This window comes from Lissotriton vulgaris, chromosome 6 (genome assembly GCF_964263255.1).
Source record: "Lissotriton vulgaris chromosome 6, aLisVul1.2, whole genome shotgun sequence".
Classification (NCBI taxonomy): domain Eukaryota; kingdom Metazoa; phylum Chordata; class Amphibia; order Caudata; family Salamandridae; genus Lissotriton; species Lissotriton vulgaris.
The window spans coordinates 330841292-330855610 of record NC_141694.1 but is presented as its reverse complement, the minus strand read 5'-3'; the positions used below and the strand labels follow the sequence as shown (position 1 = coordinate 330855610).

Below are 14319 nucleotides of genomic sequence, written 5' to 3'. Positions count from 1 at the left end.
AGGACACTTGAAGCTGGAACCAAGGGCCTGGCTCAGTTCAAGGTACTTTGGACCTTGGGCCCAAAACAAGGCAAGCTGTAGCGTCTGCCTGCCACCCACGTTCTACCATAATGCACCAGCAATTGAATACCACAGCATTAACCTTTGGTGTTGAGAAGGTGAGAAAGATGTAGCTATCTGGCGTGTGAACTGCATAATGTGAAACCAGAAAACTTGGGATCAATCCTGGATTCCATGCTTGACCAAATTGTGTGAACCTAGGCAAATATTTAATTTTACGGAGACTCCTTTTTCTCTGTTATCTCAGGTGAGAGTACATTCCAATATATGAGTTAAAGGGTGTACAGTGTACACCAGGGGTACTCATAGTACGGCCCGCGGGCCAGTGGCGGCCCGGCAAGCCTTCCCTGGCGGCCCGCGTACCCCCGAGACATCATACCTGTGTTTCCCGAGTTTTTTTTTTTAAAGTGTCTGCAGCAGCGAGAGAGACTCTTGCTGCTTTGTGGGGGCTGCCAGCGGGCGATCCTAGGAATGGCAGAATAAAGCTGCAGGGGCCTAAGAAGAGGTGAAATACAAAGGCATCATTAACATGCAAATGGTCTTTTAATGACCTGTGAAGTGCTCGGGTGCAGCTGTGAGTGTGTGTGTGCCCCGGCTGGCGCACAGGCAGGGTGAGGTGACAGAGGGAGTGGGAGGGAAAGCAAGGGGGACGGAGAGGGAGAGAGAGAGAGTGAGAGTGAGTGAGTGAGTGAGAGGGAGTGAGTGAGTGAGAGGGAGTGAGTGAGTGAGAGGGAGTGAGGGAGAGGGAGTGAGGGAGAGGGAGTGAGTGACTGAGAGGGAGTGAGAGAGAATGAGTAAATGAGTGAGCGAGTGAGTGGGAGTGAGCGAGTGAGTGGGAGCGAGTGAGTGGGAGTGAGTGAGTGGGAGTGAGTGAGTGGGAGTGAGTGGGAGTGAGTGAGTGGGAGTGAGTGAGTGGGAGTGAGTGAGTGGGAGTGAGTGAGTGAGTGGGAGTGAGTGAGTGAGTGGGAGTGAGTGAGTGAGTGAGTGGGAGTGAGTGAGTGGGAGTGAGTGAGTGGGAGTGAGTGAGTGGGAGTGAGTGAGTGGGAGTGAGTGAGTGGGAGTGAGTGAGTGGGAGTGAGTGAGTGGGAGTGAGTGAGAGGGATGAAGTGAGTGAGAGGGAGTGAGTGAGAGGGAGTGAGTGAGCAGGAGTGAGTGAGAGGGATGAAGTGAGTGAGAGGGATGAAGTGAGTGAGAGGGATGAAGTGAGTGAGAGGGATGAAGTGAGTGAGAGGGATGAAGTGAGTGAGAGGGATGAAGTGAGTGAGAGGGATGAAGTGAGTGAGAGGGATGAAGTGAGTGAGAGGAATGAAGTGAGTGAGAGGGATGAAGTGAGTGAGAGGGATGAAGTGAGTGAGAGGGATGAAGTGAGTGAGAGGGAGAGAGTGAGAGGGAGAGAGTGAGAGGGAGAGAGTGAGAGGGAGAGAGTGAGAGGGAGAGAGGGAGAGGGAGAGAGGGAGAGAGGGAGAGAGTGAGAGGGAGAGAGGGAGAGGGAGAGGGAGAGGGAGAGGGAGAGGGAGAGAGTGAGAGGGAGTGAGTGGGAGGGAGTGAGTGAGAGGGAGGGAGTGAATGAGTGAGTGAGAGGGAGTGAGTGAGTGAGAGGGAGGGAGTGAGTGAGTGAGAGGGAGGGAGTGAGTGAGTGGGAGGGAGTGAGTGAGTGAGAGGGAGGGAGTGAATGAGAGGGAGGGAGTGAATGAGAGAGAGTGAGTGAGAGGGATGGAGTGAATGAGAGGGAGTGAGTGAGTGAGAGGGAGTGAGAGGGAGGGAGTGAATGAGAGTGAGTGAGTGAGAGAGAGTGAGTGTGTGAGAGGGAGGGAGTGAATGAGAGAGAGTGAGTGAGTGAGAGGGAGGGAGTGAATGAGAGGGAGTGAGTGAGTGAGAGGGAGGGAGGGAGTGAGTGAGAGGGAGGGAGTGGGAAGGAGCGAGTGAGAGGGAGGGAGTGAGCGAGTGAGAGAGAGGGAGAGAGAGGGAGGGAGTGAGTGAGACGGAGAGGGAGTGAGACGGACAGGGAGGGAGAGGGAGTGAGATGGAGACAGACAGAGAGGGAGGGAAAGGGAGGGAGTGAGAGGGAGGGAAAGGGAAGGAGACGGAGACGGAGAGGGAGGGAAAGGGAGGGAAAGGAAGGGAAATGGAGGGAGAGGGAGGGAAAGGGAGTGAAAGGGGGTGAGACAGAGAGTGAGTGAGAGGGAGGGAAAGGGAGGGGGACGGAGAGGGAGGGAGTGAGAGGGAGGGAGTGAGAGGGAGGGAGTGGGAGGGAGTGAGAGAGAGGGAGTGAGAGAGAGGGAGTGAGAGAGAGGGAGTGAGAGAGAGGGAGTGAGAGAGAGGGAGTGAGAGGGAGGGAGTGAGAGAGAGGGAGTGAGACAGTCAGAGTGAGACAGAGGAAGACAGGAGAGAGGGAGAGAGAGCTAGAGAGAAGGAGGGAGACCGAGAGAGATGTGTGTATACCGGGACGGCTCAATGGACAAAGGCGTCCGCTGCAGGGACCTATGATCAACATCATGGTCAGTTTTATGTTGTTGCTCTAGCCCCTCCCCCACTGCCCCTGCCCCCCCACCGATGCGGCCCTCGGACACAAACCAAACTGTAAATTTGGCCCCCGAGAGAAAGTTTGTGAGTACCCATGGTGTACACTGTACAAAAATAATGTGATGTATTAAGGTGAAACGCGTCTGCATGTTAAAGAAATACCTTTTTTTAATTTTTAAAGATACTATCATATTTCACATAATGTTTGATGCAGGATTTAGATCGCAACTATTTTGAGGGCTTGGCGTCTGCATTGGTTCTTAGAGCCCAGCAAAGGTTTGGCTCGACTCTGGGTCGGCTCTCCCTGTTAATATACTGGCCCACCCACCTCTGGGAATGGACATTTCTGTGGGGGGAGAGGGGCTTTCATCAGGTCAGATTCATCAATGAAAACAGACCAGGCTGATATTTGTCAGCATCAGATAGAACCACTCTCACATGCCTCCTCTTTGGTCTATTTGTAAACGATTTTTCTCTGTGTTTTTACAGGTTTTTTCAATAGGAAATGCTCAGTTATGAAAGCAAAGGTTTTGCTCTTGTACTGAATTTTGATTTTGTTTCACTTCTCGTGAATGTTTTTGAGAGGAGAAGGATTTATGTCCTTTCTTTTCTCCTTTAAAATAATCTGTTTATAGGATTACTGATCAGAGAGGAGAGCATGAACCAGACAAGGAACATCGAAATTCAAAAGTCTAAAGATATCTGTTCCGGTTGTTTGAATTGCTTTCAGATTAAGATGTTGCACATTTTAAATCCTGTAGGGCACTTGCCATGTGTGCCCTGGTGTATAGATCGACATGATACATTGCTGGCCTCAGCAGAAAGTATCTCTTTTGTTTTCATTGTGCAAGACAAAAAGGTTCAGCAGATGTAAGGAGTCCGCTGAAAACCTGTTTCACTGATTCACTGAGGCGTGCTTCACAGCAGCACTGGCTCTTACGGTTCCACATACCTCAGCATTAATATTGCTGGAAGACACCTCATCCAAGGTACGAAGAAGAAGAATAACTGGCCCCACCTCCCAAGTCTCTGGAAAAGCTGTTCATGGAGGACAAATTCTGTGTGAACATTATCTCTTTCCCCATAAGCCTTTTTTGCACTGAGATATAAACTTCATCATCCCCTTCTAATTGCAGTACTCCTGGAAGTTCTGTTATTTGTCTACCTAAATAGTTTCAGAAGTCGGATCTCTGGGGCATATTTCTGTAAGTTTTCTCCTGGTGTGCAACTCAGTCCTTGAAGAAGTCCCTCATGTCCTATGGAATAATGTCTCAAAATGTATTGTAGCATTCTCTTTGGTGACAGCCTGACATGTGGTTGGGAATAGTGGTTCTGTGTTCCAAGGTACTCCATATCAATCTGATGGACGGTGACATTGGTTCTTATCTACTTACGTTAGGGTTTGTTTTTCGATTTCCTTCTGACTGCACAATTTCCTGGAAATGTCCTCCACTGCCATTCATGCAGAGTTAAACAGTACTGGTGTTGGCGTAAAGTTAAAGACAACGAAGAAGGGTGGGGCAACCTATGTTGCCCTAAATCCACTCGCACAGCAACATCTAGCCGCTTTTGGTTTCATTTAAACGCTACTGCATTTTCCCATTTTTTGGCCATTGCTTAATCCGTATTTTTAGACCTTCAATATTTATTTGTGACTGTATTTAATTCCAACTCCAATCCACACACGGGGATCATTCTGCTGTTTTCCTAGGTTTCTAATGTCCAGACAATGCACTCCGGGCCTCATGTACCAAACATGATCTATGCAGAAGTTCGTCCAAAGCAATGTTTATTAAAAAATCCAATGCATTTCGGGCACCGTACTGCCCTTCGTCAGGGAACACTACAGATAAAAAATGAAAAACATCATATGTACACATTATACATTATCCGATCATGAATATAAACAGTCATCATATTTACACATTGAATTACCCATCCCCTCAACAGAGAGATTTGGGTTGATTCACACCTCTTACCACAAATTGATGACATTCTTTCCAAATTTGCTGATGCAAAGTATTTTTCAAAGATCGATTTAGCATCGGCATACCATCAGTTCGAGCTTGATGCTAGTTCAAAACATTTGACTGCCTTTGTGTCACCAGTTGGTACTTTCCAGTTCAAAAGAATGCCGTTTGGGCTAGCCTCTGCGGCTTCAGTTTTTCAGCACATTATGGAAAAAGTTTTGGAGGATGTTCCCAATACGGTTGTTTTACAGGATGACATTTTGATGGCACGGAAAACTATGGATGAACATGACAGAAATGTCTATTGTTTTGAAAAGTTTGAAAATCTAAAGGTATTGTGGCAAACAAGCTCAAGTGTGTTTTTGGTGTGGAATCAATTGAATATTTGGGTCATTGTATTTCGGGGAAAGGTATTATGCCAAGAGAGGGTCTCATTCAAGCTATTTCCGATGCTCCGTGTCCCATTTCTAAAGAGCAGGTTTCTTCATTCTTGGGTTTGTGTGAATTTTATACCAAATGTATTCAAAATTTTGCGGCAAAGGCTGTTCACATAAGAGTTGCTAAAAAAAAGGACAGTTTTTGTGTGGAGTGAAGAATGTCAACAGGAATTAGGTTCTTGTAAGATTCTTACTCCTTTTGATTCTTCTATTGAATGTATTGTATCTGTGGACTCCAGCATTGATGGTCTTGGAGGAATGATTTCTCAAGTCAAACAGAGAAAGGAGTATACTGTGGGTTTTGCTTCTCGTGCTTTGCGACCTAGTGAAAAAACGACTCTGTTATAGAGAGAGAGTTGCTTGCGTGTTGTTCGGCTGTAGAGCATTTTAAGTGTTTTCTGTGGGGAAAATCTTTCAAGCTTTCACTGATCACAAACCCCTTATTCCTATTCTGGAGGGAAAAATTGTTAAAGATCATACCCCCAGAATTGCAAGACTTAGTTCGAAGTTGTTGCAATATAATTTTCAGGTTGGTCACATACCAGGGGGGAAAAATATGAGGGCTGACTATTTATCTAGATCTCCTTTGCCAACAAGGAATGGGGAATGTGATAATGAGATTGAAGATGAATGTCTCATTGCAGCTGTTGATGCTTGTCATTTGGGCTGTTTCTTAGAACTAGATTGGTTGAATGGCAGCAAACTGATGTTTTGCTTAAAAAAGTGAAAGAGTTTATTGTGTCAGGGTGGCCAAAAGAAAAACATCTTGATGTTGATCTGCATCCTTTTGCTAAAATTGCTGACGAGCTTCCGCTGGAGGGTGAGGGTATGATTATGCGTGGTGACAAATGTATTCCTCCAGAGTCACTTAAAAGTCAAATCATTTGCTATGGTCACGAAGGTCATCTTGGACAAACCAACACGAAAAAGAGAATACGTGCAGTTTATTGGTGGCCTTCTATGGATCGCCAAATAAATGATGTTGTGAAAGGGTGTACCACATGTTGCACCAGTGATAAAGTCATAAAAATAATTTCACCACCTTTACAGTGTGTTCTAGAGTTTATAAGATACCTCTAAAAGTTGTGTTGCAGTTGGGTCTCAATTCAGAGAAAAATCTTCAGATTCAAAGCAATGAAGATAACAATAATTCCATGATTTATGTCCCTCCACGTAAAACTAGCAGGATTAGTGTCCCGCCAGATCGTTTAAATTTGTAATTTTCTTTGATCTTATAGGGTTTATCAACAAGTGTATCACCTGTTCTCAGGTGTGGTAATCTTTGTTTTTGGTTTTCCATTGTTTTCTTGTTTCTTTTATGTCTCTTTTTATTTATTCCCTCTCTTTCCTTTGTCTTTCATTCAAGTTGTAATTATTGAAAGATAGGAGATGTTGTAATAGTCTATCTTTAGCTCTATAGCCATGTTTCATGTATTAGCTACTTATGATGTCATTGTCATAGTAATAGAACTCTGCAGTTTGAATCCCAGGGAGACTGGTGTCAGTTCCTGGAAGCCGTGGAGACATACAGTCAATAAAGTCTATGTTCCTGTATTCATTTGTGTAGAGTGACTACTTCAGTTCCCCTCTCCCATCTAGGAGATGGCAGCATTGCACACATGCTGTCTTGGGACAACAACCTCTTCTCCATCTTGTACTCTGGTTCAGTTTATTGGCTTCCAAAATGGAACCTGCAAGCCTGTATCACTTGTGCATGGCACACGATCAATACTAACAAGCAGAAATACCATGCACAGGATGTTGGCGTTGAGTATCCCAAGTTCATTGCGAGAAGCAGCACCTAGGTGAATGGGTCTGTAAGCACACTCTCATGACTCACTTGTAAAAAGGCCTGTCCGTGTATTTTACCAAGCATGGTATATGGCGCCACCATGTTCCTGACATCAAACCCGCAACAAGGAGGGTACAAACCGTCACTCTGAGGGTGCAACCCCCCTGTTCAGGACAAGATCCCGAACCTGTCATCATCAAAGACCAGGCTTAGGCCATCACGCACACACAGGATTTATATGACATGACTAAAACTCAAAAACCAGGAACACAGGTATATGGAGGGTCAGGCACTCCGGGAAGGGGGGGTAATGAGATGGCCCAGAGCCCACTGTAAGTATTACTCTTGTATACAATAGCTCTTTTGATACCTTACAGCTAAAGCCGTCTGTAGGCAAGACTTAAAAAGCAATACATTGAATGTCACGTGCCTGTCTTGTGACAAAAGGCACATTTGTCACCCATGGAAACATACAAATACTTGTTTTTTTCAGTACCAATCAGTTAATTGACCGACGTTCATAACCCTGTGAACTCTCTGGCCTCAACATAATAAGGGGAGCTAAATTATTATTCAGAGTCCCAATGGTATATTCACTGAGGTAGATGTGTTTTTTACGTTAAGGTTTATGTAGTATTTTCCTTTCTGTGACTTGAGGGTTTTTGTGGGCAGGGAGGGAACCAGTTAAGTTTAAAAGGTGATGCTGTCATTGAACAATTGGCTACTTGCTCTATTGAGAACTTAGATCCCGGTAGAAGAGCGAATTTCTATATGGAGTATGCTAATCGATAAATCGTTACACTATTAATCTCATTGCAGCGCAAACCTGCGACCTTGTTAGGTATTCGACAAGAGTGCAAGCTCGTCTTGCTCCTACTGATTAGTGCTTTGGTTTGTGGAAGCATGGCCTCCTCTGGACTGGTTGGAAATTAGCAATTAAAAGAAAATCTAACTTTTTAAGTACAAACATGATAATATTTGGGAAATAATTAGTTTGCTATTATTTATTTTTCCGGCTTTCAGCAAAACTGTTTCTTGGCTTCTCTTACAATTTCGGTTATACTTCGTGTTCAAAGACCTTGTCAATCATTCCAATAATCCCCCCATCCATATTACTATCTACTAGCCCATTATTCTGTGGCAATATTACACAAATGACTTGGGAATGTTTTAGTTAAATTCAGTAACATTGCATACAATAACAATATTTAATGTCTGTAAGAAAATGGCTATTGACCTTGTTGTAGAAGAATCTGGGTGATAAACACCACGTTGTAAACTGAGAGAGTAACTATCTTTTTCTGCGGAAATGTAACTTAATATTAAAACAACTGTGTATCCTATAATATTAATGATGACATATTTCTATTTCCTTAGGCTCTGGACGTGGATCGAACTGTACTTCATAAAATGAAAAAGTCTGTGAAATCAATACATTCCTCTGGTCTTGGTAAGAACATCTTTATCTTGTGTATGTGTATTGTAGGCTTGCAGGTAAAACTTGTTATGAAGGACAGCTTTTCCTCTCAAAGTATCAGATATTTGTACAGTTATATTACTATCATCTTATGTGTGTCAGACTGTGAAGACTGCTCAATGCTTTTAAGTGTGAGGAAAAAGTGGGAACTCTCAGGAAAGGTGGTGTATGTAATTAAGACTGTGGAATAATGCATGTGGACTGGAACGTTGAAAGTGATAAATTGATGAATAAAATATGCTTTTTTTATTGTTTGTTAAATTCGTGTATTGCTTTTGGCGCCTTTTACAAACAAAACGGGAGCAGTGAAAATACGAAAATCACAGTATGAATGGGAACTTTGATAGTATATAAACTATATTACTGATGAATTTTATGTTGTACTTTTATGGATGTTTTTACAATCCGAATAAAGATCATTTGACTTGACTTGACTTGAGAGTATATAAAGAAATCAGATACATGGACATTGGCTGAGCATTAAATACATTAAGGTTTAAGGTGGGGCAAATGCACTTGAAGGTCAGAGTTATATTTCAAGTCCTCTTCCTGTATGGATTTAGGTGGCTGATGTGGAACAAGGCAGCAAAGCCTCTGCTGTTGGAAACAGAGTCTTCAAGCCATCCATTGGTTCATCAAAGGTTTTGCATTTAGGATATCCGTAACAGTTCATAGAACGTGTTCATCAAAGGACAAGATTTAAGTCAGTGAGGGTGTTGGAGAAACAAGTCCACAAGACTGACTGGACAAGTATATGCTCAATACGAGTATGTCACAAGTACAGAGGTAAAATAGAACATGGACCTGCAAATAATCAGGAGGGTTTAGAAGTATTTGGGATATGCAAGTTATTTGGAAATAAGAGCATTATGAACATAAAGCTCCTCAGTTACGATGTCATGCACCCTTCACACCACAAAGGTAGAAATGGCATGGAATGGAAACAAGTAATTGAGGACAGTGCTAAAAAGAAGTCAGCGGGATAAGGTAGTCATCTATGTTCAGTCTTCTGCCGTTGGTTCTTTTTTATGTACCCCAAGATGCTTGGAGGGTAGCCTAGAGTTGTCCTGTGGCATTATTTGTAAATACAGAGGCAACCATGTGGTGGACTGAATGAAGGACTGTTGACAAATTTATTTAGCCATTTGTAAAAGATGGAGAGAAAAGAAGACCAGAAGATCTGTAAGCGTTTCCAGATGGAACAGAAGTCCAACTTTCATTGAGCTAACAGTTGGGCGTGTCACCCTGTCGCTGCTTTATGTGCCTTAGGAAACAGATGCAGTGGTAGACTCTAGGGCAGAGCTTTCCAAACTGTGTGTCCCGACACAGTACTGTGTCCCCTGCAAGTGATGGGTGTGTTGCGGGATGACACTACCGGTATAAAGGGCACTTGGCAATTAAGAGGTATTCCTTTGAAAGAGTGTCTCGGAGTCAGCCGCAGAAGCGCGGACTCCAAGACACTCTGCTCTATGGGGGCCGGGCGATTCACAACAAAGACCCATTAAAAAGTAAATGGTCTTTTGAAGACCAGCAAAGTACTCGGGTGCGGCTGTTTGTGTGCCCTGTAAGCTGGGAAGAGGTGACAGAGGGTGACAGGCAGAGGGAGGGAGACAGAGGGATATAGAGGGAGGAAGACAGAGAAGTAGACAAGAGAGAGGGAGACAGACAGAGTGAGGGAGAGTGAGGGAGAGTGAGGGAGAGTGAGGGAGAGTGAGGGGGAGAGGGAGAGAGGGAGAGGGAGAGGGAGAGGGAGAGAGAGGGAGGGAGAAAGAGGGAGGGAGACAGAGGGAGACAGACGAGAGGGAGACAGACGAGAGGGAGACAGACAGAGAGAGAGGGTGACAGAGAGAGAGGGAGGGAGGGAGGGAGAGAGGGAGGGACGGAGAGAGGGAGGGAGAGAGAGAGGGAGACAGGGAGGGAGGGAGAAAGAGGGAGAGAGACAGACGAGAGGGATACAAGGGAGACAGACCAGAGGGAGACAGACGAGAGGGAGGGAGACAGACGAGAGGGAGGGAGACAGACGAGAGGGAGGGAGACAGACGAGAGGGAGGGAGACAGACGAGAGGGAGGGAGACAGACGAGAGGGAGGGAGACAGACGAGAGGGAGGGAGACAGACGAGAGGGAGGGAGACAGACGAGAGGGAGGGAGACAGACGAGAGGGAGGGAGACAGACGAGAGGGAGGGAGACAGAAAGGGAGAGAGAGGGAGAGGGAGAGAGAGGGAGGGAGGGAGAGAGAGGGAGAGAGAGGGAGAGAGAGAGAGAGAGGGAGGAAGAGAGAGGGAGGGAGGGAGATGGAGAGAGAGAGAGACAGTGAGAGAGAGAGACAGAGAGAGAGAGGGAGACAGCGAGAGAGAGAGAGGGAGACAGCGAGAGAGGGAGGGAGACAGCGACATCGAGAGAGAGAGAGAGAGAGAGAGAGACAGAGAGAGGGAGGGAGACAGTGACATCGAGAGAGAGAGAGGGAGACAGGGAGGGAGACAGACAGACAGACAGACAGAGACAGGGACAGGGACAGACAAAGACAAAAAGACAGCGACTGGGACAGACAGACAGACAGAGACGGAGAAGGAGACAGAGGGAGAGAGACTGGGACAGACAGTGAGAGACAGAGACAAATAGAGGCAGAGACAGGTACAGGGGCAGACAGACGGAGGCAAAGACAGAGAAGGAGACGGAGGGAGGGAGACAGGCACAGACCGAGACAGTAAGAGACAGATACAAATAGAGGCAGGGACAGGGGCAGACAGACAGAGGCAAAGACAGACAAAGACAGAGTGAGGGAGACAGGGACAGACAGAGACACATAGAGGCAGAGACAGGGACAGGGGCAGACAGACCTAGGCAAAGACATACAAAGACAGAGAAGGAGACAGAGAGAGGGAGACAGGGACAGACAGAAAGAGGCAGAGACAGGGACAGGCAGAGACTGAGACAGACAGAGAGGGAGATGGAGAGGGAGACAGAGGGAGGGAGAGAGAGGGAGGGAGACAGAGGGAGGGAGACAGGCAGAGGGAGACAGGCAGAGGGAGGCAGGCAGAGGGAGGCAGGCAGAGGGAGGCAGGCAGAGGGAGACAGGCAGAGGGAGACAGGCAGAGGGAGGCAGGCAGAGGGAGACAGACAGGCGGAGGGAGACGGACAGGCGGAGGGAGACAGACAGGCGGAGGGAGACAGACAGGCGGAGGGAGACAGACAGGGGGAGGGAGACAGACAGGGGGAGGGAGACAGACAGGGGGAGGGAGACAGACAGGGGGAGGGAGACAGACAGGGGGAGGGAGACAGACAGGGGAGGGAGACAAACAGGGGGAGGGAGACAGACAGGGGGAGGGAGACGGAAAGGGGGAGGGAGACAGAGGGAGGGAGAGGAAGGGAGACAGAGGGAGGGAGAGGAAGGGAGACAGAGGGAGGGAGAGGAAGGGAGACAGAGGGAGGGAGAGGAAGGGAGACAGAGGCAGAGACAGACAGGGGGAGGGAGACAGACAGGGGGAGGGAGACAGACAGGGGGAGGGAGACAGAAAGGGGGAGGGAGACAGAGGGAGGGAGAGGAAGGGAGACAGAGGGAGGGAGAGGAAGGGAGACAGAGGGAGGGAGAGGAAGGGAGACAGAGGGAGGGAGAGGAAGGGAGACAGCGGGAGGGAGAGGAAGGGAGACGGAGGGAGGGAGAGGAAGGGAGACGGAGGGAGGGAGAGGAAGGGAGACCGAGGGAGGGAGACAGACAGAGGAACAGAGACAGAGGAACAGAGACAGAGGGAGGGAGGGAGACGGAGAGCGGGAGACGGAGAGCGGGAGACGGAGAGCGGGAGACGGAGAGCGGGAGACGGAGAGCGGGAGACGGAGAGCGGGAGACGGAGAGCGGGAGACGGAGAGCGGGAGACGGAGAGCGGGAGACGGAGAGCGGGAGACGGAGAGCGGGAGACAGACGGAGAGAGACAGTTAGAGAGAGAGAAAGGGAGACAGACGGAGTGAGTGAGAACTCCCCAAGCTCCTCTTAGGTGTTTCGGGCTCGCTATTCTACGCTCGCTCACTACACTGCCTTACCGTGACCCAAAATGATGCATCTCCAAAAAGTGTGTCCCCAACATGAAAAGTTTGGAAAGCTGTGCTCTAGGGACTGCCTGACCACACTAGGTTGTATGGTGTCCCCAGTACTAGTCTTTATGACCTGGAGCTCTTTGGCCATCCCAATATATGTTTGAATCCCTGCAATCATCCACGCTTTTGAATTTGACCAAATGAATACAGTGAAGTTCCGTACTAACTTACACATGTTGTTCAGCACCAAGAAGCAATTTAGTTCTTGATGTGTTCCTTATGAATGATTAATAGTACAGTTATGACCCATACTTTCGTACATATTTGGCATAGATAGTATAGGTAATGCTTATGTATCATATATATTTAAAAGAGATGCTATTTTGTCCCTACCTAAAGACACGTTGCAACATATCTTTTATCGGTTTCGGCTGCCCCTATTCCTTACACGTTTTAAGTACATTTTACATTGAAATCGTTTCGCTTTTCTGGGAATCATCTTCGCATTAGTGTGAATTTGTTTCCTTTGCTGCAAATGTGACAGCATCCAGCTTTGATGTCTCTGACTGTCAAGATACCACCTCTAAAACACAACATATTGTCATTCAAGTGCGATTACCACAATCGCTGTTAGTTCCATGCATTAATAGCAACAGAATGTGTGTTAATTAAGTGCACCATCTCACACGTTATCCCTCATTTCAAACTCTGAATCTCAGAATTGATGGGAACACGTCCGTTAAAAGCAATAGGTGCATTAGTTTATATTTTTATGACCGTTTTACTGCATGATAAATACCGGTTAGTTAATACGCTCGACAGCTCTGCCTTAGTACTCCAAAACCTGTTCAACGGCTATCGGCCGGCGTCCATGAAGGGCTGTTTCCACTGGCTTCTTCTGCTCTGCTACAAAGGAGTTTATCCCAGAGCACAAAGGAAGAGCGCCTATATCATAAAACATGACAAGCAACCTTCATCCGGCAGCCGGCTCAAAACAGCCTTTGCAGGCAAGGTTTGGGCGTAGCCAGCGAGCACGAACAATCCACTCTCAAACGACCTGCAAAGAGACTCGTCTAGTCCTTGAAATCGGAAAGTAGAGCTACAGTTCTACAAATAAAAGGCCATTATCCAGACTAAATGGGGCATCATGAGCATTCATGCCATTGAAGAATAACAAAGCAGAGAAAACACAGGCCACAACAAAAGTAAAACTATTTATATTTTTCATTCTTTTTTGGGTAAAAAAGAAATGATACCCGTTCATGTTGAATTAAACCGCATAGGAGGCATTGCACATTTGCCATTGTGTATTTTAATTCCTGTCTTGTTCATCAGTGCTCTGGCTGAATGTCGCTTCGAGGATTTCCATTCCAGTACCTAATTTAGCAGACCGAGCAGCAGAGGCCTCTTTAAAATAAATATTAACTAGGGACTACTAACTGATTTTGAGTAAATTGCAACATGAAACCCCTCTGATATAAATCCATCATTTAGTTTGTACAAAAAGATTGTCCAGTAAAGCACCTGCCATATTTTGTAGAAGACACAATCATTTGGCTCCTGAATGCCAGTAGATGGTATCATCAGCCTTCATCTTGGTTTAGGCTCACTTTGGTCATGACAACAATGAGCCGCATGTAGATGTCACCTCTGTGTGTAGTCAGTCCCATTTCCCGCAAATGAGACACGCCTGTTTGCTTACAGAAATCCTCCAGCCTTGGCCCTCTACTTCTGAGACTCTTACCTTTCAGTGAGGGACTAGTAGATCCAATTTTGGAAGCTTAGTCTCAGCCCTTTTTGAGCCTCTGCTGTTGACTTCCCCGTTGCCCGGCACCACATACCAGCACCTGGATTACCCAAAGTTTCTAGCATAGCCTTTTACACCCAAAAGCCTGGTGGACAACCTTTATACCATTACTTCTACTCCTCCAGACAGTAAATCGAAGTGGATTGATGTCATGGGCTAGGACGTTTTCTGTTTGGGTATCTTAGTTCTGCTTTCCTTCAGTGTGTTTAGGCCCTCTGTTGC

At 46.5% G+C, this 14319-nt stretch overlaps 1 protein-coding gene across 2 annotated transcripts in view; it reads left to right on the top strand.

The window, feature by feature from the left end:
* The window catches only part of ASAP2 (ArfGAP with SH3 domain, ankyrin repeat and PH domain 2), a 1186778-nt gene that overhangs the window by 167824 nt on the left and 1004635 nt on the right, over positions 1 to 14319 (top strand). For both annotated transcript variants that reach the window (XM_086926365.1, XM_086926364.1), the window contains exon 2: positions 8160 to 8232. In XM_086926365.1, the coding sequence (XP_086782491.1) occupies positions 8160 to 8232 (73 nt within the window). The remainder of the gene's footprint in view (positions 1 to 8159; positions 8233 to 14319) is intronic.